Source organism: Apium graveolens, chromosome 8 (genome assembly GCF_009905375.1).
Source record: "Apium graveolens cultivar Ventura chromosome 8, ASM990537v1, whole genome shotgun sequence".
NCBI lineage: Eukaryota > Viridiplantae > Streptophyta > Magnoliopsida > Apiales > Apiaceae > Apium > Apium graveolens.
Genome location: NC_133654.1, coordinates 131,569,280 through 131,591,533, shown reverse-complemented (window position 1 = coordinate 131,591,533; position 22,254 = coordinate 131,569,280). Strand labels below are relative to the sequence as shown.

Sequence of the window (22,254 nt, the reverse complement as noted above, 5' to 3'; positions counted from 1 at the left end):
TTTCTAGAAAACTGGATACCCTGTGCCAGATAATCAGATATGTGTCCGGATCTTGGGGGTAAATATGATTTCAATCATGAGCAACTCAAAATGGTGGAAGAAAAAGAATTGCTAAAGTATTTGCTAATTCTTTAAAGGAGTGGATGAAAAGGCCGCAAGAAAGAACATGTCATCATTTTTTCAAAATTCTAAATTAGACTATTCGGTGAATTTCAAACATATTAATATTTCACAAAGTTCTTTTTGCCTAATAGTAATGAAGGCTGGATTTAAATTTTGAACTGAAATTATCATTTAACCGAGCTCTGAATACATGGAAGTTATATTGATACAATTGTATTTTAGTTAGTTGATTAATTAATTAGATAAACTATGATTTTTTTTCTATTTCAGCAAAACAAGATAGATAGACCTGTATTACAACTTTGGGACTCTTCCACATAATTTAATCACACGCAAAAGAAAAAACAAAAAGTTATACTTCGACAAATAAAATCAAGAAAATCTACTGCAGGAAAGGAACCAAACAATTCATCTCATATATTGTAAAAGTTTAAAACTGGTTTAGCATATTCCTCCCTTTTAGGGGAGCAAATTGTCCATCAGTTGAACACAAAATTTACATCAAAATATCCATTATCTTTCCGGCTAACCTTGGATAAGAGGTGGTCATTGGTACAATATTGTATAATAAATTCTTTTCATTTAAAAATTAAAACCAAGTTCAATAAGCTACTATACAAGTAAGCTAAAATATGGCGTACTAACAGCCCAATCAACACTTCAATCAAGATGAACATTAATAGTTTTGAAAATGTATTAGATAAATTAAATCATCTTTTACAGACGCAGTAGGCGTGCTAAAGAAAAAAGGTAACTTCATTGTACTTCACACGTATTGGAGGCATGAGCGAGTAAGATATATATATATATAGAGAGAGAGAGATAGAGAGAGAGAGAGAGAGAGATTTGACCTGTATCTTAAGCCTGCTTCTGGAACACGAGTCATATCTGCCAGTTCAATCAATGATGAACGAGATGAAGATGTAGCCGCAGCAGAAAATGCTTGTGGGTTATAAAATACACTGATGGAGTCATAAATGAATTCCATGGCCAATTTTCTCAAACTATCTATATTTTTACAATTTAAATCACGTTCTGGAAAATCCATGGCCAAAACAAATTCATCCATTCTGCATTAAACATGAAAATTTGTTCACATGTGATGCTATCCAAATGGAAGACAATACCACTGGTAAGTGGGACTAGAATAATGACCTTTTCACTGGACTAGGTTTATCGTAATGCCAAATATCGCTAAAGGTAGCTCCTCAAGACTAATAAAAGTTTTTCTTTTTTTCAGTTTAAATATAATATTCTACTATTGGTTTTTGAGCAAGAATGAATAGGTTATCTAACATTATAAAATGAATATATAAAACAAATATATATAACTGACAGCACAAAAAGAACATAGTTCAACTGTTGCAAACAAATTTTTTATGAAATTATATTGGTAACGAAATAACATTCGCAAGGCCATAATTTCAAAAAAAAAAATTATGGGATGGAAAACTAATACAGTGATGCAGGAGATTAATACCGTGATGTAGAACATGTTACATGTCCATCATACAGAATTCCACTTTGAGTGAATATGTATTTATAGGTCTAGATCGCAATGCAACCACCAACAAAATTAAATATAATATATCACGTAAAAAACATGTAACAAATTACAAAATAGATTACACATTTAACTGTAACTTTGTTTTTATGGACATTTGATACAAACAGTGTCGACTTCATACTGAAAATGCATCAAAAGTCAAAACATACAAAAAATTTCACCCAGCTTTTAAGTATATCTACCATCTCTTAGTAACTGTGCACCTTTGGCTGGATGACATGTTCAGACAATTGATGCATAACAAAGACTTAAAATAGTACTCGTCTTTGTTGAATTGCTCCAGTAATAATGTACCACCAAGGCACCTGAACTTCCAATCAGATTTCTATATACTCTCAAAGTCTCTCAAGTCTCACCAGCTATATTGTTCATCACAAATTTGAAAAAATATTCACACAACTAAGATTTATTTATAGCACGAAGGGCATAAAAAGAGTTTGTATTGGCCTCAGCTAAGTTCATAAACACATTATATGCTCAGTAAAAAATTAGTAGAAAGGATTCGTTTTTTTAGGATTGAAAGTAAACCTACGATTGTAAATTGCATAAACTAAAATATGCCTAATTATTGTAACTCAAAATGGTGAATATCTCCAGAAAGCAGACAACAGAGTTATAAAATGCCATAAACATATGAATGAATCCTATACTACAAGAGAGTTTCAGCATTACGTTAGATAATAAATACCTCTCGTCAAACATATAAGAAAGCGCCAATGCAGACATAAATCGCACCGATCTTGATATGGCTAAAGAACAAAGGTAAAACAAAGCCGGTATTCCGCCGTCTTCCAATATCCGGAGAACATTGCTGGGATAGTAAACAAGATTATGCAGAGCTCCAGCAATAGGCTTCTCGATGTCCTGAGAGAACATAAATAATATTTCATAATTAACAGATCTAAAAGAGTATCAGTTATGTCAGAATCAGAAGCACAAATGAAGAATCCATGTAAAAAACTAATGATAAAACCAAAGATATAGCAATTTATACATTATGATTCTATAAAGATGGTAGCTAGATTTAGCCAAGTACGAGTAATAAGACTCTATCAGTAATCCCTATGAAATTGTAATATCAACTGCAGGAACTTACTTCAGCGCCAGGCTGCACTAGTGCTACAAGCAACGCAATCCCTTCTTACCGTCCAATAGCAATGCTAAAAAATATTCATGATTGTATCACTATGTCAAAAAAATTATTATACAAAAAATAAGATAATGAAAAGAATACGAGGTTAAGTATGTTTCTGTTATCTATAATCTAGAAAACTGGCACATGTCTACCAGCCGAACCATCAGAGTTCTTATCTCAATACCTCTAACTAAATTTCAAATATTAAAATGTATGTTACTCTGTGGTTGCAAGAAATTCTAATAATTAATTGTTCCTAGGAATATTGCAAAAACAGTAATTATAGATGTCAATCCAAGTATCTTTAAGTGCTCGTTTGGGAAATCTTAAAATAAGTAACTCATGACTTAAAATGAATAACTAATTTATAAGTGATAAGTAGATAAATACTTATAAGTTACATAAGTGTTTGGATAATTTCACTTATAAGTAAGATTTTTTTTATTTAAATAAATAAAAATAAATAGTTTTAAATATAATCATATTATTTCATGAATTTTAGATTAGATTAATATTTAAAAATATATTTTTTAAAATTAAAATTAATAAAAAGGCAAAAAATCAAAATAAGTTGAGAAAAAAGTACGTCGTTACTAACATTCAACTTATCAACTTATAAGTTGAAAATCCAACTTATAAGTTAGGTACACAAACACTCCTCCATAAGTACTTACGGGTAAGTCAATAAGTTACTTATATGTTGTTGGCCAAACAGGAAAATACTTTATTTAAAATAATTACAAATTATTATAATCTGAAGGTACACATTGTATTCTTATATAATGCTATGCGTATGAATATGGGGCATATCTTTCACGCCTTTATTGACATATATATATATATGTAAACTTTGAATTGATGGTTATATTTTGTGAGTAAAGTTCTATGGAGTCCACCTTTAATTGGAGTCCTCGGAGTCCAATTATGTTCTGCAAGTAAAATATAGCTTAAAATATTGCAAAACATATTATTTTTCGACAAACATCACTATTCTATCAAAAATCTTGTAGATTGCATACATTTTACAAGCAGAACATTGCAAAAATATATATTCTACAAAACATGTTTAGTTTGCAGAACATAAATGTTCATGTTGCAGAACATATTGCAGAACATACATATTGTACCGTAAATATATGAGATTTGTATGATTTTGTTGAAGTTATGCTATTTGTGTAACATGTTTTGCAAAATAACACGTTTTACAATATATTTTATTTGCAGAACGTAGATGGACTCCGAGGACTCCGATAAAAAGGTGGACTCCATAGAACTCAGCCCTATATTTTGTTTACCTAATATACTAAAAGCCAAACAGGGATTACATATGAGCATTTTGAACAATTTACTAGTGACGCTAATGTATACCAGTTTTTGAATTTACTAAATGGCCATTAACAAAAAATAAAGTAAAATTTCGATAGGGAATATTTATCTCTTAAAAATTCTTTAGTTGAAACTTGAAAGTCGTAATAATTAAATTGATAAAAGTTTGTACTTGGCACTTCATAGTTTGTCTTTGCCACTAAAACAATAAAAATGTCACAAAAATTGTCTTTCATGTAAAAATGTAACAAAAGCGACGTTGTATTTCATAGTTACATTTGATTGTTGCTATAGTAAAAACCAAGGGAGAAATGATATTGGAAGAAATTTACTTCAGAACACATCTGGAATGAAAAGCTAGAGTACAGCTTTTATTTCTACAGATTTATTTCTCAATTTAGAAGATCATGTGATCTTCTTTTAGCTCAAGAAACAATCCTTGTCGAATGGAATTATTACACATTAATGATTACCTGACATGCATGATTTTTCCAGCATAAATATTGCGTTGAAGCTGGACATTATAGGAAAAATATTTTCAAATGTCTCACTAAAATACATGCTTATGTAGTAAGTCCACTAATCTAAAATACAAAGAGGACAGGATGATGCATGTAGTAAAAAGAGTAAGAGGGACTTCTAAAAGCATCCAATTTGGTGATGAAAAAAAAGAAAAGGTAGAAGGGTAAAAATACTATAATTACATCATGACGATCACATAACTAGTTTTTTGCATGTACCTATTGGTTTTTGATACAGATAATCCCCAAAGCATAAAAGCTGCTTTCTCCTTTAGACTTTGAGATGCATCTGACCATGAATTTGCAAGGGAAACCTATAAATTCACACACTTGATAAGAACAAAGACATTGGAACACGATTTATCATCATTCTTTTGACAAAATCAATAATGAACTTATTTCCACAAAGCTATATGCAGCATAAGTTAGTGTCTCCTTTTATTTGAAAAGTTGCACTATAATATTGTAACCTTGGATTGTGATAAGAGGTGATTACATGAATAACTGATTTGATTAAAACCAATTCTTGTTTTGTTTCATACTAGTGTATAGGCTTCCCTACTGCAGGGTCTGATTACGTTACAGATTATCAATTACGAAAATTACAAAAAAAATGCTTAGCCATGCCATTTATACATTTCAACATTCCTTCTCATATGTACATAAGGAGCATCTGATTTCTGAGACACAGCGGGTAAATCTTAGTTTGTATCTTCTTTATTCAGATTTATTTTTATCTTCCTTATTTTAGTAACTTGAACAATTAAGATTCATTTATAATTTAAGTAGAGATTATGCTCGGCACTATGTTTTGTCTCCTTTCCCAACAACATATGGCTCATAGCATCATCTTCTGATATATAGAATGGTCTCCAAGTATCTAAGAGAATCATGAAATAATTCTGTGTAATATAGATTTAAAAAGCATGATACTACGACACTCAGACTGAACATGACCCTGTGTCATGTCGGGCCAATGTATTGTTTAAACATTCATGATAATTTTCAATGATAAGTTATGAACATTATAATGGAGTAGAGTGATATCCAATTAAGAAGGTGTAAGGGATCATGAATCTTACCAGCGCTTCAACGCCACCTGCTGCTGCAACTGCTGCCCCTTTTCTATGATAAACACTCAAATTCATCAATCCATCAGCAACTGCTTCTCTGTTGAGGAAAAAATTAATTTAGACAAAGCCCGCAAAACACTGTGGAAATTGTAGGACGTCACTAACCAGAGAAAAAAGGAAAAAAAAGAAAGAATGCATTATAAATTAGACGATAAACAAATCGATAGCGTTATTAAATTTCTTTGTTGTTTACCACTTTTCATTCCTTCGTTACAATCAGAAAATGAGAAGAGACTACAAAAATAATGTTCAAATTTAATATTTAGTTTTGTGCATGCAATTATTTATTCCACTCCCTAAAGTTTTATGAGTTTCCTTAAAGAATAATATGTAACTCAAGCACACAGATCTATAATTCTCATTGTTGCTACAGCACCGGGGGACATGGTGTTGGCTGACGTGTCAGCCAAAGTGATATTCGTTCATACCAGTACCTGCTACGTTAACATAAAAAATGACGGGAAGAAGTTATGCTTTGTAACGTACAAACAGAAAGACACACGTCATTAACCTTTTGAAACTCACATCTACAAATAAGATTACCTTAATTCGAATTATCTTACAAAGTTGGATGCCTTCGCACATTTTTATCAAGAGAGTCGTGAGTTTTATTTATCTTAAAAAAAATTATAATAATTATGAAGGAAGATATGGTAATAATACTCAGAAGTATAGCTACATGAATATTATTCACTCATGAACTAAAATACTAAAACTTGTGAAAAACTTAACCAACAAGGCAACACACCACAAAAACTGCAACAAAATATTTCCTTCACAACCATAAAAAAAGTAGCTCCAAATATATAGTTTCAGACTTCCGGTACAATTATACCAATATAAAACTGATTATCTTCCCATTGAAAGGGAGAAAAACTTCTATTTTAGTGCTTACAAGAGAATTCAATTGTGGGATATGGCCCTAGTAATTTCCTTAAGATGATAAAAGTTACACCGTTGAAGTTATGTACTTATAGCTAATTGTTTTTGATGAACTGATAAGTTCATAACTTTCCTTTTTCAATTGACAGGTTTGCTTGTCAACTGCAAAGAAAATCAGTTTTCCACATCAAATTTATGTAAATAACAAGCAATAGATTTCCAGGACCTATGTTTAGATGACAAAATTATACGGAACTGAGCAAACATAAGATTACCAAATTTGTTCGAATCTATGCACCTGGCGAAATATTTTTTGGATTTAAAATTCAACACGACACAGTTAGAAATATTTGTTAGATTCATGAGGGAACAATATGCATGACCACTCTTTCACTAATGAAATGAATAACTTTCATCGAGGAATTAACGAATGCCATAGTTTATAATGGCCCCACGCCTTTAACGGAAACAATAGACTCAAGCCACAGAACTAGATCTCTGCCGGTTAATCAATCAATTAGTTTGATTCTGTACACTCTGGATGACTGACAAGTGTAAGCTAAATATTTTCTATAATTAGTTTAGACAGGTTTCATCCATCCACATGACGGGATGAAACTTTCTAACTATATCCTGGAGCAATATGAGTTCTAAAGCTTCAAAATAAGGTTTTTCCACCTGACTCCATCATAGAGGGAACGAGTAAGTTGCATGAGCACTTCCAGAGCTGAAACCTCTTGTGCTGGAGCAGCATTGCTGATATTGTCGTGGGCAGCTATATTGCCTAATGCACGAGCAACCTGACAGATAAAAAAGCATGGAAAATTTAGATGTACACTGGCATTGAAGCGAAGAGAAGATCAACACTTTTATATCAATTAGAACTATAGTACTCTTTTTTTTTGAAAAACTATAGTACTTATTATAGTAAATTAGAACTATAGTAAATTTATTTTTTCACTTTAGTACTTGTGGATAAAATTATTCGCAATTGATTATTTTGAGTTGTGCATCATAGACGTAATAAAGTCAGGCAAGGAATTGCACATTATTTATGTTATTGATATGTATCTGTCTATTACAAGTAGTTTCCTTCTCATGAGGATATTGCTAAAGCTTCCAAGTTGTAGGATTTCTGTATAAGCAAAATTACTTGTATCTTTTTTGCACTGCACAATGATGATTTATGATGAAATAAATTCGAGGTCTTAGTGTTTTAGAGTCTTTCATCCCTGCCCATTTTTTTCTAAATCAGAGTATCAAGAACTAAAATTCCGCTAAATATTTTATTCTACCTAATTTCAATATCATCAATTCAATTCGTCACAGAATCAGCATCCAACTGGAGTAAAGGTTTGATCTGTACGTGTCATGTTGCTTAGTCACAAATCTTTTGTTCTATTTAGTATACAAAAATAATTTATTCTTCATTGAAGGTCACTATTTACTGCACGATTACTGCTCATGGGGAAAGTTACAGTTTGTAACACCAAGGTTTGTATATTTTACACTTCAGACCCTCAAACATTTCACAACTTAAGAAAACAGCCCTTAAATTTGAAGAAAAATACTAAACATTCAAAAAAGAAACGTTGAAAAGCTTCCAAAATCTAGATAATGTTGAATTTTAAAGACTATAACACTACACTGTTGATAATCATTCAGTCTTAAAAAGCTATCATGTTAGCTACTACAGGAAAATAAAGCTATTAGCCAACATTTTACAAACCCTCAGGCTTGACATGATGTAATTTCAACCAAGAACTCTAACTGTTGAACTTCTATGCATATCTCCACCATAAACAATGTTATAAGAACACAAAATTTTCATTTCTCAAACACCTGTACTGTTAGAATATAATATAAAATTCGGTTAAACCCTCCACCTAACACCTAGAGTTTAAGGAGAACTGGTTACTTTAACATTCAAACATAGAAGTCAAATGCAATAGGCAATGACCATTAGTCCTTGTTAAGGTATACATACTTTCGCAGATATCAAGGTGAAGAATTTTGGTCTACATTAGAATGAACCTAGTTGCAATCCAACAAGTTCATCTCAACTAATTATGAATAAAAAACGTCACTTAGCTGCAAGTTTTACCTGCTCTAATGCTCCCTCGTACTTGCATCTTTGAACAATGCTCACTAAAGCATTAAGGCCGCCTAACTCTATTGCCAACATGCAATACTTGTAATTGACAGCCATATTTGCTAATGCAGCAACAGCACACTCCTGCAACAAGAAATTTAATACGAAAAAATTTACTTATTGCAGCCATATACAGTTAAACATATTTAAAAGTTTATAGTGCCTGACTTGAGGCATAAATGAACATAATGTAAGCTACAATGCAAAATGAAAAACTACATACAAGTATTGCATCACCGGCAATAGGCCATTTGAAGATTAGATCGATTAATGCTTGCAGCCCACCAGCTTCAGCAATAGCATCCTGAAATAGAGGAAATATTAGTTCACAATAATCAGAAGTTCAGAGTACTTTGTTATGGAAACAGCATGTAAGCAACCGTGTGTTCTTCAGCAGAAACATTCCACAGTACAGTTGCAGCGTCTTCAGCAATTGATTTGAAAGTAGATCTTGTTAAATTGATAACAATACTGATTCCACACTCTGCTATAGCATCCGCAGCCTCATAATTCACAGACAGGTTTGATAATGCCTGCAAAGCACAATATAATAAATTAACACATATATATATATCAGATAGATATTAATACTAGAAAGAAAGAATCTGTTGATATAAACATAACAGTGTCACTAGCAGAATATCATAACCAATCTCAAAAATTGATTAAAGACATAGATTTAACATCTCAGATAGATTATGTAAGATATTAAAACAAAAGAACAATCCAAGTTACCTTTACAGCTACCGACTGAAGCACCTCCCTCCAGGATTTAGAAAGGTGCAGAAGTTTTAAAATGCCGCCTTCTCGAATTACGGCTGCACACCGAACGCTATATATACTCCTTTCATCATTAAATACAAAATTTCCAAGGGCCATAGCAGCGTGTTCTTGAACATCCTCTTGCAAGCTTTCTGCTAAACAGACTGATAATGCAACACCTTGATCGAGCCAAAAATTATTGAAATCTGGTGCGTTTCTTTTTGCGATACGCACAAGCGAAAGAGAGAGTATCCATTCCAACCAATTCATAACTTCATTCAGGTCCTGGTCTTTGTTATTGGAAGTCCTCCAGTTAGAGGATACATATCTCTCATTCACTGTTGCATTACAAAATAGAGAAGCTACAGATGTAAAAATGTCGGTGGAAGGGGTTATAAGCAGTTTATCTTTGTTACTTCTATAGGCAACAAAGCGACCATCTTCCTGAAAATCTGGGAAGTCGAAAGCGCACACTACTTTCAAACTTTGAGACGAAGAAAGCAGTTTCAACACAGCATCAGCATCGAAATCAGTTTGGGAAATGTCCAAACATTCTAAGTTTGGCAGTTTACTCCAGTGCTCTGACACTGAATGCAACTCTAGACTCAATGTTCCAGCAACTGATAAGAAGCGGACTGATTCAATTTTCTCTAAGGACTTCAAATCGACATTCACACAGTCGAGGAGACTTATGTCACTGAGGTTCTGACAGCACCTAGCCAGCGCATCAAATGCAACTCCATCCACTACTTTAATTCCAGAAAGAGAGTTTGTGTAGCTTACCAAAAAATGGAGCAATTTTTTGCAAGTCCACGCCACGAATCCTTTCACAGGGTTCTGGTCCCAGTTGAAGGATCTCAAGTTCTTTATGATGAACTGCAATCGAGCACCGGGTTTCGCTATTGATAAACATGCAGAGATCACCACTAATTTCATGCAAATTCGAAGCTTTGAGACTTGATAATGCATTAGCAACATTAACCCTGCGGAATCGAAGCTTCCTAAGATTACTACAACGAGAAGCAAGCAGATTCACGGTCCTGGCATCACAATCATACATACGAAGATCCAGTGATTTCCACAAATCAGAGGAACTCCCTAAAAAGCGCCAACTTCGACAAGTGGATGACAATTTTGCTCGATCTCGATTGCTCAGATAAGAAAAGATCTGAATTACCAATTCATCGGGCAACGTTGTCCAATCAACTAAACCCTTATGAATCAAATTTCCCCTCCTTGCCACACTGCTACAAACTCTCCTGTCCATCTTTCACCTGTAAGCAACACAGGGTCTAAATACTTTCACAAATACACCAATCATTAAGACAATGATCTGGCCAGAAAAAATATGTAACAATCTAGAACTCAAAGACCAAAGAATCCAGATCAAAAGGTGTCTTTCAACATACTGTAAACAATATAAAATATCAAACCAGATATAGAAGAGACCTCTACACTCTAGCTCTCACATTATCACCATACATACACAGACCAATAATCAAGCAGACCAATTTCAAGTTTCAGCAACAATGGTCTAACAATCATCAAAATGCTTTACAAAAAATATACCAGAAACTGCCACTTCTAATCTGCTCCCATATATAAACCTAGCAAGAGACATTCCAACCCAATAACAATATCCAATGAAATTCAAATTCCCTATACTTGCAATAACATCAACAACAGACATTTTGATTTACCAATACAAACATATGTTTCCAATGATATAAATTTCATGCCCAAAATGTGAAGAAAATTACTAAACTCAAAGCATTATAGTGAATTAAGATTAAAACGGAGGAGATGTAAATCTGGGAAACAGTCTGATCATCTGATGAAATTCAGGTGTGATATCCAAGAGTATGACCATATGAGATTGATGTTAAACCATTAACAAGTTATCGATTACTGTACTTCTTTACATGAGGAGCTCAAGGTGGATGATTCCTAGCATTCACAGAGAAGATTGGAAAAGGAGTAACGGAAAACTACTATTTGTTGTCACAATCTCGCCTAAAAGGTTGTAGGAGTTGTAAATCTAAGGAAATGAACAAGACATGTGAAGGCAAGACCCTTTATTACTCGCCTTGCAGCCTTATAATTATTTGATATAATATACGGAAAACAGAGCCTCCAATAACATCATATGTTGTTCGGCAAACATGATGAGTGGACAATCGTGTCATACACTGAGGAGAATATAAGGTCTCCAGAAAAAGAGAAGGGAACAACACTTGGGAACCCCAAAATCCTCCATTTTATAAAATCACCAAGACATTCAAACACACTATTATAACAATCAATTTTAACAACCACGCTATTATAAGATTAAGAGACCAGTAAATCAATTTCAACGTCAACTGGAAAAGACATTTACACAAAGGAAGTCCTAAAAAATTACTAAAGTACAATTGGGGAATGAAATTCCAAAACAAGACCAAATTTTAGAACAAAGTTAAATCATAAAATCAAACTACTCCTGATCTAATAAGATCTAACCACTGGATTGCCAATAATATGAAGTATAGTATACAGGATCAGGAGAAGCTTCAAACCATACCAAAAACCTGACTAAACACTGCTGAAAATTGTGGAAAAATTAGCACAACAGGTTGCCAGAGGTTTTTAATAGGTGGTGTTCAATAGGACTTCTGCTTTCTTTAAATTATTCTCGAAGCAATGGTGTTAAGCTGAAAGAATGGTGGTGTGTTTTGTCTGGTGGTCGTTAGGCTCTTAATACCATGTGAATGCTTTAAAAGAAAGAATGATCGAGAGACAAATATAGTTTCTTATCATTAGACAACTAAAGGCAACACATCGGGTACAAACGATAAATGTTCATACACCATACATTTCATCTATTACTTATTCTAATATAGATTATGTATATTTAATTGATACTTTGACAAAGCGAGATATGTTTCGCATGTGACACGGATTGCTATATATATATGTATATATATATATATATGTGTGTGTGTGTATAGATATATATATATATATAGAGAGAGAGAGAGGGAGGGGGTGTTCAATGCTACTTTTTCTGATTAGAATAATTTTGAAAAGTACTTTTTTAATTAACGTTTTTAAGTGCATGTGATAAGTTCTAGTGTAAAACGTAACAATTCTTGTGCACTCGGTCAAACTAAAAAATTTATATAATTGTTAAATTATATTCCAAAAGTGATTAAATAATTATTATTCTTATTCTATGTTGGGTACAACATATAATTAGTGTAATAAATGAAAGATGCCTTATTTACCAAATGCGACTAATATAATAAAGGGAATTCTAAATAATTGCTTAAAAATAATATAAAGTGGATTCTGTGAGAATATTGTATTCTTTGCATCCACCAAAGCTTACTTTTGCTCCAAAAATGTAACTTAAATATTATCCTTATTATTATAAGTTGGGGGATAATACATAATTTAACTAATAAAAAAATTTTCGGTAAACAAATGTAAGTGATGCAATAATAAAAAGTATAATAGAACAAACTCATTCTATGTACCTGTTTGGTTCGTATTTATCTAAAAAGATCCTCTGAACTTTACAAAATTTTTAATATAAATATCTTGAAGACGGGGATTATATGATGTTCATATGAACTCTATTTTAGATCATGGAATGTAAATGGATTCCTTCTACATGCTAAAAATTGGCTCATCTATCAAAAAACCCAACATAATTTCTAAGTCGACTTATAACTTTCAATATAATTAGATACTTTCTAATAATTTTGCTTGAGATTGGGGTCTTCATGAATAAAGTAGGAGTAACGGCAACATATTCTTAACATCCTAATATCTTAATCCTAAGTGACATGCAACACATATTTGATTCATATCTTATAAAGACTTAAATTTAACAAGTACACAAGCATAACATACAATTTCTAACTGCAAGTTAAGAAAAGTTCTTTATATAAAAATATAAGCAACATGGAGTGATAATATTTTATTGTTTTACTTCAAAATCAATTATAATAATTAAACTGATCACAACTCGCACTGCTGTGTAACAGACTATTTTAATCCAATAGAATTTCGATTGAACACAACAAGGTCCATTGTAAAAAAGCCTATAGTCTAATGAGTTACGAGTCATATTTTTACAACAGGCAGCACTTCTAGATTTGTCGAGATGTCAAGTTTCTGGTCGCATACCTTGAATCTAACCAAAAGTAATGAGATCTTTTCGAGATTTTCAATTTCACCATCAACTGAGCTTCAGTTATGATGTTGCAACCTCGAATCTCAAATGAAATTAAGGGTTATTGTTTTTATCCTAAGAGCACTAATCTTGCTAAATTTATGCTAGTAAGTCTTAGAGAATGTAATCCATTAGGCATTGGGAAATTTAAGTATGTATGTTCTTAGCACAGTGAACAGACAATAAATTTAATGTTTAGAAATGTTTCGAAAACATATATTTATATGTACCAATAATTAAGAATACCTTTAAAGAGAGTATGCCAAAAATCCATAACCAGTGAACAGAAAATAAATTTAATGGTTAGAAATGTTTCGGATCTATTTATAGGTACCAATAATTAAGAATACCTTTAAAGAGAGTCTATGCCAAAAATCCATCACACCATCCTCGAATGCAATTTCAGTCAGTAGTCTTGACGGAGGACTAAGCAACTATGCAAACCTCCTACTAGTCAATAAATTGTGCACTTGCTCAGATTTTTCAGGCATTGAAGCTTCCTATCCAATAATGGTGTCCGCATATTTACTTATAGAGCTGATAATTTTAGCTACCACTTTCCTAAAACATTTTTTATAATCCATACAACCCAAAACTACCAGGATGCGTGGTCTTCCTTTAAGCTCCATGTCAAACCCCTAGTGCAACTCGGTCGTTCTTTTTGAAGCAAATTGAGAATAACAGTGCTGCTCCCCTGTAAGAGACATTGACAGAACTTAGAAAATAAAATAGCGTGAAAGAGGGGATATATAGATGTTGTCGGAATCGCATTCTTATCACCGGAAAACTAGACCAACGAGAAAAAACGTTATTGGCACTATCATCCAAAAGATTGCCAACAACACATACACTAAGGTAGCCCTAAGAGAAGCAAAATCATTCTATTCATCATCACTTTCAAACAACCTACTTGAGAGGATTTTCACGTTTCTAAGTGCCAAGCCATTTGCAAATCACCTTTGATTAAAAAAACATGAACATGGCTGATCAAGTGTAGGAATTCTAGACACTAAAACAATAACTTAAATATGAGCCACAGATTCATCTTCAGTATTTACATATATTACTACAAACATATACAAGTTCAAACAAGGCCACTAATGTTTTGGAAATGCAATAATTCACGTGTGTACAGCATAAGCAAAAAATACAAGCTGCCAGCAAGGTTAAATTAACTTGGAGTCAATAATTCAGGTAGACTAAGAAATATTTATATATATCAATGTACAGTTATAACAGTACTAAATATATACAAATACACTTCAAAAAAAATTAACAGTCTCAATAAATATATATATTTATATATATATATATATGTATACTAATTTCATGTAAATTCTCCAGTCCCAGGTTATAGATTTATTAAGGATAAAAAAATATATTGGAATTTAAGAACTTTAAGAGAGAAAAGAACCTTGAACCATTTCAAAAAGTTTGAACTCATAATTGTCTTCAAACAAGTGAAATTTGCTACCTCTACAACTTTTTTCTGAGGTTTTGTGTCTGCTATTACAACCTGCACAGATGTACCAAAACAAACTAGTCTCGGGTAAAGTGAAAACTTGTACATGTTAAACTACATAATTACATATGCACATATAGTGAGTGTAAACTTCCGGTGATAGAAGTAGTCGATCATCTTTAAGCTATTACAATTATACCTAAATTTTTGTACTTAAATTTTTGTATATTCTGCATTCACTAATGTTTGTAAAACAACTCTACAAATGTATATATAAATTAAGATACCTCATATGAGATTTCCCCTAATCCACCATCATGTAATCTTCTCATATTTTAGGCACTCAGTGTTTGATGATCATTCTCACCTCCAAATTCAACATTCAACACAGGAAGAACTTAAATACTTAGTTTCGTCCTCGAACGCAGTTTCACTCGGACTAAGCACATTCCTTATGCTAACCTCTGACTGCTCAATATTGTCCACCTGCTCAGGTTTTTGAGACATTGAAGCTTCTAATTCACATATGTTGTTTGCATAATTACTTTTTGGGCTGATATTCATCGCTTCTGGTTGTTGAAAAGCTCTTCTACTTTCCATTCAGCCCAACACTACAACGATGCGAGGTCTACCAAGAAGCTCCTTATCAGGACCCCTAGTACAACTCAGTCAATCTTTATTGTAAAAACTCAGAGCGTTTACTATTTACTACTGCTGCCCACCTGTAAGAGGACATGACAGATATCAGCAAACAAAACAATGCCAAAATGCGAAGTTATATATGTTCTTCTATTCAGAAGAATCTTTCGTCCACAAGCACGGTGAGACAAAAGTATATTCGCTCCATCATTCAAATGATTACCAATAACAAATGACTAAATTATGCTCCGGTAACCTAACCGAAGCAAAATGATTTTAGTAAGTAATACTTTCAGGAGTTCTCAGGCTTCGGCATTGAGCCATTTGCAAATATTGTCCAATAACATTCAAAATTTCATAAACAGGGCCATGTAACACTTAGGGGAGAAATATTAGCATAAAATAACTGCCCTCGTATTCAGATCAAATCCAACACACTATAACACAGCTAACTATGTAATTCAAAAATTGGTTCATAGTTCACACAGTAAGTACATTATCCTGACATATACAATTAATGGCTTTCCGTACCAAAATGATCCCAAAATGATTCCCAAATGCCTATGTGTCTTGAGTTGTAATCAAAACACGACACGTGGCATATTCGGAGATCCCAAATTTGGGATCACTCACTACTACTCAATTTTACAGCTATAAATATAAATCAATTTAAGGGTGTGTAGGAAAAGGGGGCAGTGTGTGTAAATAACCAATTTATATAATCATAGATATCTATATATATATACACAAACAAAGATAAAAATATATACAGAAGTGTACCGTGAATCGAATATTCTCGCAAGATGACAGTTATGAGAATCATATCTCCCGCAGATATTTGTTTTTATACAAATCAATGGTTTGATTTGGGTAAACGAAGAGGGTTTCATTATGCTAATTTATAAATGGGTAAAACTTATAAAATTTCGAAGTGTTTTTATCGGTGGATTTGTTATAAATGCAAGACTCCATCATTATTAAGAAGTAAGAAGTGTTGGTTAATTAAAATAAGTTAAATTTATAGAAGTCTGTGCTTAGTGTGTGCTCATTAGCACACTACAGAAAAACCGTTTATAAATTTATCTTGTTGCCCAATAATATCTTTTTAAATTTTCATTTGGGGTAAAATATAGACTAATCAATATATTCTTAAGGCCCGCGACGGAAAATATGCAATTTCTACGTAGAAAAACGTAGTATAGTAAATAACTAATTATGAAAAAATAATCAACTCCGACTCGTTTGATGAAAATAACCAACAAAATAATCAAGTCTGACCTGTTTATCCGCTTTCATTTAGTGCAGTCTTATGTAACTATCAATCAGAGATCCTAATTTCGTGATATCAGCAATTAAAACATTCAAAATCGTAATTAAAGATCAATTATTATTTTATGTATCTATGATTCTAATTTTATGGTATCAACAATTTAAATATTTAAAATTGTAATCAAAGATCAATATATGTATATCAATCACACATCCTAATTTCATGATATCAGCAATTTAAACAAAATAATATTAAATAACAATACGGTTATGTATATATCAATCAGAGACCCAAAATCTGTGGTATGGACAACTTTAAACAAAATCAAATATCAATACAAAACTCAATTAACATGGAAGTACATCAATTTTTTCATTATTGTCCTTTTTAAAATTTTGATATATGATCTGCATACATTTATAGAAATCTGAAAATTCAAATTTGTGATTGATTAGTTGTATTTTGTATATTGAATTTTAAATCTTCCAGTGTATATATGTTTTCTATTTTCACATTGTTTCATCTTCAGCCGCCTTCCTTCTTCTTCCTATAACTTACATTGTTTAAACTTATATGAGCAAACTGTGAAATATGATATATATATATGGGTGTGTGTGTTTTTATAATGTCGATTTATATATATAATTATTATTTTTAAATATATGTTTTAATGATATAGGTATTATCACATTGGAGTAATTATTTGTAAGTAAGGATCCGATTAAAACAGGTCTTTGTTTATAAATATTGTCGAAGCAGGATGTATTACAATATTTCGTGCAAGTATAAAGAAGAGAGGTATGTTGTTATTAACAACTCCATTAAAATGAATATATATATATATATATGAGTCCCTATCCACAACCATAGTTGGATAGGGACCACTTACAACCAACGAATCAGGACCGTTGAAGCAACAAACGGATGGCTGGGATCGGCCACTGCCGCTATGTTTCATTGCGGCCTCCGCAATGAAACATTGCGGAATGGCCCACATAATCCATTTCCCTTTTTGCCCTTTATTTATATTAATTCATTTATTAATACTTTTTATCTACATAAATATTAATTTAATAAGATATTATTCTTAATATTTCTGAAAAGATCGTGTATTAAAAAATACTGTAATATTATTAAATATTGTATTTAATATTTAATATTTAATATTTTAAAAGTATTGAAACATTAAAATGAAATTAATATATACAAATATTTAATAATAAATATTAAAATAATAAAGGAAAATATTTTGATATTTAAATATTTTAATTATTCAATATTTTTAATAATAAATGAAAATATTTGAATATTTGAAAATATTAATAATGTTAAATATTATATCGAATATCAAATAAACATGAATCTACCACCGCGATGTTTCATTGCGGGTTCCGCAATGCTTCATTGCGGGTTCCGCAATGCTTCATTGCGGTAGTCGTTTTTCTTTACACACAGATACATGCAGAAACTATCTAAAAACTCAAAAACAGACACAGATACACGGCCATCAGCGACATTGTGCAGTGACCAATCTGCAAAATCCTGCAAAACTCTATTTACCCCCGCAATGTTTCATTGCGGGTACCGCAATGAAACATTGCGGCGGTAACGGAATTTTGCAGATTGGTCACTACACTTGCAAATGATTTACTTTTTATATAATACTTTTTCTGTTTTACAGAAAACTTTCTGCCCAACTTTGAAAAAAAAAATCTTCAAAAATAACTTTTTTTCAAATTTTTTTTTGGAGTCACTTCTTTTTTTGGGATTATTAATAATGCCAACAAGTACTAACATTAACAACATTGAAAATATTTAATTAAAATTCATTAATATTTCAAAGTACATGATAAGAAATTACAATCATTTTTTTTCTTTTTTTCCTAGTAATCTCGAGGGACAATATCTTCTATAATGGCCTTCTTCCCTCGCCCCACAAAAACTGCACTTTCGAAATTGTTTATTTGAACTTGACATCTCGATACCACTTTTGAATCTGCCCGCTTTTGGACGTCCTTTTGTTTATGACCTTGGGGGATCTAATAACGGATCATCTTCTTCATCTTCTTCATCATCACTGTTAGGTTACACACACTGTAGAAGGGGTTGAATACAGTGTTTATCACAATCAAATCGAATTAAAGAACTCATTTTCAGAAAACAGACTTTATTCAATATAATAAACTCTGTTACAATGAACAAATATCACGAGAGCTGCTAGGGTTACAATGAATATTATTCTCGATGATGATAACACTTATAGTGTAAACCCTATGTCTGTGTTTATATACTACACAGTTACAAGATAATCGCTAATTGATATGGAATATAATTCTGTTTCCTAAAATATATCAATCAAATATCATTTCTTCCAAGTATTCTATTCTTCATAGAATTCCTTCTTCATGCATATCTCTTCTTGCGTTTGTCTTAATCTTCTTTCCTTTCAATCAGTCGCCTTCCTTATCTGAAAGTCTCATTTAAGTCCTGATATTATCTTCTGATAAATATCTCCTGATAACTTAAGTTCTGACCACTTAAGTTCTGAGTTCAGTATAAGTACTGATTTTCAGTTAAGTACTGATTTGTCCTGTTTAGGTAAGATCTGAAAACTAAACACAAATCACATTAGACATGACATTATCAAATATATCTAACAATCTCCCCCAACTTGTAAATTAGCATAATATACAAGTTTAACAGATATTTGATGATGTCAAAAATATTAAGTACAAATGCATGAGAATTTGACTAGATAGCTACAACTTACAGTCCTTAAAGCTTTACCAACTTTAACTTGCGATAACAGCTTCAGTCTGTATACACATCAGAATTTAAGTAGTTGTAGATCTTGACTTGGCTTCAATTACTGATCTCTTTGATGTCAGGACTTGTTCTAAGATAATTCTTTAACAAACAACTCTCAGCATATTTAAGTTCATCAATCATCCTCCTTTTAGCATTCTTCAATTCAACTGTATCTTCACCAATTTGAAAGATAGCAGCCCTGAGATCATTTATTTTAGCTTTCCTTATGTCTTGATCCAGTCTGATCAAATATGCCTTGTCAGACTCAAGATTGAATTCTACATCCTTATAACCCAGAAAGGTAGTTATAATCTTAGTAGAGTTAGGCTTCATCTCAAAAATATCACCCTTGTGATCTCTATACTTGGGACAGTATGTGCTGTCAGACTTCACAGAATAAAGCTTCTTCTATCTCTGAATTTGAGTCTTCAAATAATTTGCAGCACTTTCTGTTAATCTGTTCTTCACTTGAAGTAAGAATAGAACATGTTCTAATTCCTCAAAATACTTCAGTGGTGTAGCATTTTCCCTTATATGGTAAACCCTTCTATCTGTCATGAAATATAACAAGATGTGTTCTTTCAAGAAGGTATGATAAACCATCTGTACAGATTCAAGTCGATTCAATCTTTCAGGAGTTGCTCCAACACCTGGTTCACTTAAGGAAGTTGGATCATTGGCTGTGTTCTGCACTCTTCTTTCATCGGCACTACCCAAACCAGATTTATCTCTTGCTTCGTTTCCTGTAACCACTCTTGCTTCAAAACCACTTGTTGCATTCTTCAAATGTTGAGTTTGTTTAGCTTTAGTGAATCCCGGTAGGAGTAGCTTTGAGGATTTAACATTAGCAATGTCAGAGGTTTCCTTTAACTTATCTTCTGATATCAAGCCAACTTGAGCTATGTCAGAGGTTGCTTGCTTCAATGTCATATCAGAACTTACTATATCTTGACTCTGAACAACTTGAGCCATGTCAGAAGTTGTTTGAGAAATCTTCTTTGAAACCAGAGTAATATTAGCATCTTCAACATATATTTCTTCATCCATAGGAGGCACATAAACCTTTACAGGTTCACCAACTTTTTCTTTTCCCTTGGACCTTGGATCTATCTGCATTTGTGATTTGGCCTTGGTTGCCTCAGGATTTACCCTTTCTTTTATCACATTGCCTTTAGCCTTAGGAATTTTCTTTTCAACAACAGAAGCTTCAGATTTGGAGTTGACTTTTTCTAACTTGAGTCTAGCTTCTTCTTCCTTTAGACTCTCAAAGTCCATTCCTGGATTTTCTTTCAGAAATAACTGTCTTGAAATCTCTTCATCAAGTTCCAGATGTTTATCAGAACTTATCCTTTTACCAGTATCAGAAGTTATTCTTCTCTCAGTATCAGAACTTCTTCTTTGACTTGTATTTCCAGTTCTACTTGATGAAAGACCTTTACCTTGACCATGACCTCCACCCATTCCAGAGTTTCCCGGATCATCTTTTTCATCATCCTTTCCCTTCAGTGTCTTAATGGGTTTGCATTTGGACTTAATTACTTTCTCCCCCTTTTTGGCATCAGCAGGTAATAAAAGAGAGACAAGCAATTCCAGTGAGGATTGGATCTCATTGAGTTGATTTTGATGAGAATCTTGATTCTTCAAAATGTCATCAATCTGAGACTGTTGCTTCCCTTGGGTTTTCTCAATATAAGCAATTATGTCAAAGGTAGGTTGGAAAAAACTTTTCTTTTCAAGTTTCAGATTCATATCTTGCTGGATCAAGTTTTCTTGAATTTTATTCACCTTGTCATGAGTTATTGAGTGTTGACCTTGAAGGTGTCTTGTACTCAATGCAGTAACTCTCATCTGTGTCTTGAAATCATCATTGATCAACATTTCATCAGCTTTTCCAAGATGCTCAGCAAGAATCTTTTCAGAAGGAACAAAGGTAACTGTGTTCCACTCCTTAGTCCACTCCTGTCCTCTAGGAGTTTCACTCCAAGGTACTGGTGTTTCTCCTGTAACAAACTTCTTAACTATCTCAGCTTTATGAACAGTTTGTTGAGGTGCATGTCCTGATGGACCAACTGCATCAGCATCTACATTTGTAGCAGCAGCTTCACCAGTAACTTCATCATTAGCAGCATCAGAACTTGTGGAATCAGCATCAACAGCATCCTCTGATAAAATAATAGTATGAGAGGCTATGGAGGCTTCAACATCATCCTCTAAGTGCTGATCTCCAACTAAGTTCTGATCAACAGCCATATTCTAAT

General features: G+C 32.5%; 1 protein-coding gene across 8 annotated transcripts in view; it reads right to left on the bottom strand.

Annotated features, from left to right (window-relative positions):
- LOC141677987 (protein ARABIDILLO 2-like) overlaps positions 1-16,834 on the bottom strand; it is a 31,731-nt gene extending 14,897 nt beyond the window's left edge. For 5 of the 8 annotated variants that reach the window (XR_012557583.1, XR_012557585.1, XR_012557586.1 and 2 more), the window contains exons 1-13: positions 16,699-16,834; positions 15,567-16,001; positions 15,232-15,333; positions 14,168-14,511; positions 9,575-10,875; positions 9,220-9,372; positions 9,063-9,143; positions 8,792-8,923; positions 7,366-7,487; positions 5,755-5,842; positions 4,892-4,986; positions 2,379-2,554; positions 975-1,193 (exon numbers count right to left, since the gene is read on the bottom strand). Coding sequence is in view for 1 of the 8 variants with exons in the window: in XM_074484157.1 (XP_074340258.1) it covers positions 2,832-2,850; positions 4,892-4,986; positions 5,755-5,842; positions 7,366-7,487; positions 8,792-8,923; positions 9,063-9,143; positions 9,220-9,372; positions 9,575-10,579 (1,695 nt within the window). In the remaining 7 variants the exon portion in view is untranslated. Of the gene's footprint in view, positions 1-974; positions 1,194-2,378; positions 2,555-2,786; positions 2,851-4,891; positions 4,987-5,754; positions 5,843-7,365; positions 7,488-8,791; positions 8,924-9,062; positions 9,144-9,219; positions 9,373-9,574; positions 10,876-14,167; positions 14,512-15,231; positions 15,334-15,566; positions 16,002-16,698 lie in introns of those variants that run through there. The other 3 variants (XR_012557589.1, XM_074484157.1, XR_012557584.1) reach the window with 3 other exon arrangements.
- Positions 16,835-22,254: the final 5,420 nt, after the last annotated feature.